This window comes from Muntiacus reevesi, chromosome 1, assembly GCF_963930625.1.
Source record: "Muntiacus reevesi chromosome 1, mMunRee1.1, whole genome shotgun sequence".
Classification (NCBI taxonomy): domain Eukaryota; kingdom Metazoa; phylum Chordata; class Mammalia; order Artiodactyla; family Cervidae; genus Muntiacus; species Muntiacus reevesi.
Window position 1 is genome coordinate 219852423 of NC_089249.1, and position 4635 is coordinate 219857057.

General features: G+C 34.7%; 1 protein-coding gene across 1 annotated transcript; it reads left to right on the forward strand.

Moving 5' to 3' along the window:
• The first annotated feature begins 345 nt into the window (after nucleotides 1-345).
• LOC136167476 (olfactory receptor 2L2-like) lies at nucleotides 346-1284 on the forward strand. The gene has a single exon (XM_065935038.1). It carries the CDS (start codon nucleotides 346-348, stop codon nucleotides 1282-1284), a length of 939 nt encoding a protein of 312 aa, XP_065791110.1.
• The last annotated feature ends 3351 nt before the right edge of the window (nucleotides 1285-4635 follow it).

The window sequence follows — 4635 nt, forward strand, 5'->3', positions numbered from 1 at the left end:
ATATATTTATTTTTTAATTGAAGGATAACGGTTTTACATAATTGTGTTAGCTTCTGCCAAACATCAACATGAATCAGCTATAGGTATATCTATATATCCCCTCCTTCTTGAACCTCCCCCCCACCTACCTCCCCACCCCATCCCTCTAGGTTGTTACAGAGCCCCTGTTTAAATGAAAAGCTAAAATTTATTTTTTTTTCCAAAAAATGATAAACCAGTTCTTTATTTAAAAACTTAAAAATTTTAAATAATGCGTAGTCTGACTAAAATAATCTGAAATAGCTTAATGTTTTAAACTTGACTTAATCTTGTTTCTACCTTTAGGAAAAATTATATGAATTTCCCATGGAAAATTATAATCAAACATCCACTGATTTCATCTTACTAGGACTGTTCCCTTCCTCAAGAATTGGCCTGTTTCTTTTTACTCTCATTGTTCTCATTTTCCTAATGGCTCTATTTGGTAACCTTTCCATGATCCTTCTCATCTTTCTGGACACCCATCTCCATACACCAATGTATTTTCTACTCAGTCAGCTCTCCCTCATGGACTTAACCTACATCTCCACCATTGTGCCCAAAATGGCCTACAATTTTCTGTGTGGAAAAAAGTCTATCTCCTTTATTGGGTGTGGGATTCAGAGCTTTTTCTTCTTGACTATAGCAGGTACAGAAGGATTGCTTTTGGCATCAATGGCTTATGATCGGTATGTGGCCATTTGCTTTCCTCTTCACTATCCCATCAAAATCACCAGACAAATGTGTGTGTTGATGATAATAGGATCTTGGATAATGGGCTCTATCAACTCCTGTGCCCACACTGCATATGCCCTCCAAATCCCTTATTGCGAATCTAGGGCCATCAATCATTTCTTCTGTGATGTTCCAGCCATGTTGACTCTGGCCTGCATGGACACTTGGATCTATGAGTACACAGTGTTTGTGAGCACCACCGTCTTCCTTTTGTTGCCTTTCATTGGTATTGCACTTTCCTATGGCCGTGTTCTCCATGCTATCTATCGCATGAACTCAGCAGACGGGAAGAAGAAGGCCTATTCAACTTGCAGCACACACCTCACTGTGGTGACTTTCTACTATGCACCCTTTGTTTACACTTATCTACGCCCAAGATCTCTTCGATCTCCAACAGAAGACAAGGTTCTGGCTGTCTTCTACACCATCCTGACCCCAATGTTCAATCCTATTATCTATAGCTTAAGAAACAAGGAAGTGATGGGGGCTTTGAGAAGAGTAATTCAGAGAACCTGCTTTGTGAAAATGTAGACATTTTTGCATGAGTATCAAGAGCTGCATGCAAATACATTCATCGGTATATGTTAATTAAAATATTATCATATTTAAATGCAATGCCTATAATTAATCTAGAGGAGCAGACTATCACTCATTGGTCTGGACAAATTATCATGTATTTAGGTTATTTATAGTGTTTTTACCATAAGTTTTAAGTGTTTGTATTTATTGCTAAAATAAGGTTAATAAAATATATCTTTATCATGTAGTAACGAAAATGAAAATTGCCTGGTTAAAGTTGTCAATTAGTAACAATTGTACAATTGTTAGCTAACAATTTTGTGATATGCCTAAAACATGTTTTCTGAATGGTTAGATAAAATTAAAAATCAAAAGACTTCTTATTCTTCTCATAATAGGACAATAATTACAAATAACAGTTATTATTTGTTTCTACATCAGCAAACTTCACTTCAGAGATTAGCTAGGCTTTACCAAGGATTCTCAATTTCTTATATCACTGTGAAAGGAAAATGACAAATTTACCTTTCTTCTAAAGAAATCTTTGGGATGTGATTTACTATCATGTATACCTGAGGATCATCAATAAGGACCTGGAGGTGCCAACAGAGATCATGGAACTTGTTAAGTTAATTATAGGACTAGTTTATCAGTGTTTAGTCTAGCTAGTGGATATTAGAAATATCAAGGATGTCCTTACCAGAATCTCCAAAACTCAGAACATACTTAGTTTACCTTCTTAAGCAGTAATAATAACTTTTGTTTTAGATTGTCTCTCTCAAATGAGAATTTGTTCTACCCTCACTGGATTCCATATTTCTACTGAAACAGATTGGGAAAGTCAACTTTTATGAACCAATTATAGCCATTAATATTATGGCCTAAACACATTACTAAACAAGTCTGGCTAGTTCATACAATAAAAGCCCATCAGCTCAAGTGATGGGTAAATTGTTATGACTGTTTATCAATGATCAGTGCATAAATGCTCTTTTCCTCTCAAGTATGGTAAGGAAGAGAACATTTAAATCCTCCATTATTTTCAGGGCAAAGCACAAAATGAAAACATGAGGTATTTTGTTCAATAATCAGATAAAGGTGCAAGTTTTGGTGCTCAAATATACTTTTTCCTCAAAATTACTTTATTAGTTAAAAAGAATGGAGAAGGAAATGGCAACCCATTCCAGTATTCTTGCCTGGAGAATCCCATGGACAGAGGAACCTGATAGGCTAGAGTCCATGGGGTCTGAAAGAGTTGAACATGACTAAACTACTGAGAAGAATAAATAAGAAATTCAATAAAAAAAATACAAAGGATGTTTTGTGTCAGAATGTTGTATATATTGAAAAGAAATACTTCCTCATGTGATATCTTTATCAATTATAAGATTTCAAGGGATCCTCTTTCTTCAAATTTATTTTTATTAAAACTTGTAATTTGAAAACTTTATTAATGTAGTAGAAAATAGTTTCAGTCACTGGTTATAAATATTAGGTAAAATTATATTTCAATGACTTTTATTTTTTCACTTTAAAAGATCATTGTGCTTACATTACTGGAACTCTTAGGAATGTTTACAGGTTGTGAAAACATTGGGTTAAATTTCTGAAAAATAATATCAAAATATAAATTTTAGTACACAAAGATCTGATGATTCTCAAGAAGAATTTTTTTTCTAAAAAGAAATATGAATTCATTTCAAATCATCAACTTATACAGATTCATTTCATTTAAGGTTTAGTTTAATTTTAAATATGAATTTAATCACAGACATTTTAATGATTTCTCTCAAATTTGTGGTGATTTGCCAGCTTTGTGTAAGAAACAGAACTGTCTTTATATTTCAAAGGTCTGCTCCTTCACTTTATCACCATATCTTCAATTATAATGTTAATTAACTTTTTTTTTTTTATTAATAGTCATTTTCTGAGACTTATAGGAAAAGAATGTATTTTCCCCCTGTGATGTTTTAAATTATTTTAAATCTTTAAAAAATGTATTTCTATTTCTGATCTTTTGGATATATGCTTTGCAAATACTGAAATAATTTTTTAAACCACATATTCTATATTCTTTAATGAAAACTAGCAATTCCCTCGTTATGCCATATAACTAGATATGCCCTATCACAATGGTCATTTGTACACTCTTCTTTTGTAGTAATTTACTGAAAGAGCTCACTACCCAGGCTTTCTAACATTTCCTGATCTAACACTCATGTGAGATATATAATAGTTTTGTAAATGACACAGGGAAGGGGTCTGGATGAAAAAGTAAGTCAGATCCCAGTTCCAATATGGGTCATTTCTGCTGCTAGAATCCCTTCTCTCTCCTAGGCACCACTATATCACTCCCTTGGTGTCCTACAGTGCCTTGAACACTAATGTCTGTGTGTATGTGGAGAAGCCAGGCTAACTGATCTCTGTACATTCTGACTAGAGGACATGTACAGTTCCTGCAGATACACTAAAACCATATTGTATGCTACTGCTCACACTGAGTATAGTTCCCCTGAATGTATATGCACAGAGATAAAACTGTTAAGAATTTCAAGAGAGCATTAAGACAGACAAGAGTACTGAAAGCACAAATACTATTTAACTCTGAGAAGATAGAATGACTGAACACAAAGGGAATGACTTCACACAAAATGAGGAAAATGATGGGAATATCTGCTGTTTTTGTCAGTTGTTAGAAAACTGAGCACAGAAGAATTGATGTTTTTGAACTGTGGTGTTGGGGAAGATGCTTGAGAGTCCGTTAGACTGCAAGGAGATCCAACCAGTCCATCCTAAACGAGATCAGTCCTGGATGTTCATTGAAATGACGATGTTGAAGCTGAAATTCCAATACTTTGGCCACCTGATGCAAAGAGCTGACTCATTGGTAAAGACCCTGATGTTGGGAAAGATTGAAGGCGGGAGAAGGGGACAATAGAGGATGGGATGGTTGGATGGCATCACTGACTCAATGGACATGAGTTTGGGTAAAGACGGAATTGGTGATGGACAGGGAAGCCTGACTGCTGCAGTCCATGGGGTCGCAAAGAGTCAGACACAACTGAGCAACTGAACTGACTGACTAATCATTGGCTATAATTCAAGGAAGTGTGGAATTGAGCAGAGATGCTCAACATTCAGCATCTACTTCCATTCCAGACTTACTCATTTCAAGCAGTGAGTAATAGAAGGAATCAGGAAATATGGATCTATGGTTGGCCCTGATACACCATTTTCATTAATTATCTGTCTTTCCTTAATAAGAAATCACAAAGGTTTTTTCTATGTTTTAAGTAATCTGCTTAAAAATTTAAGGTTTGAAATTACATGAAATCAATTTCCTGTATTGTTTTCATCATCTTT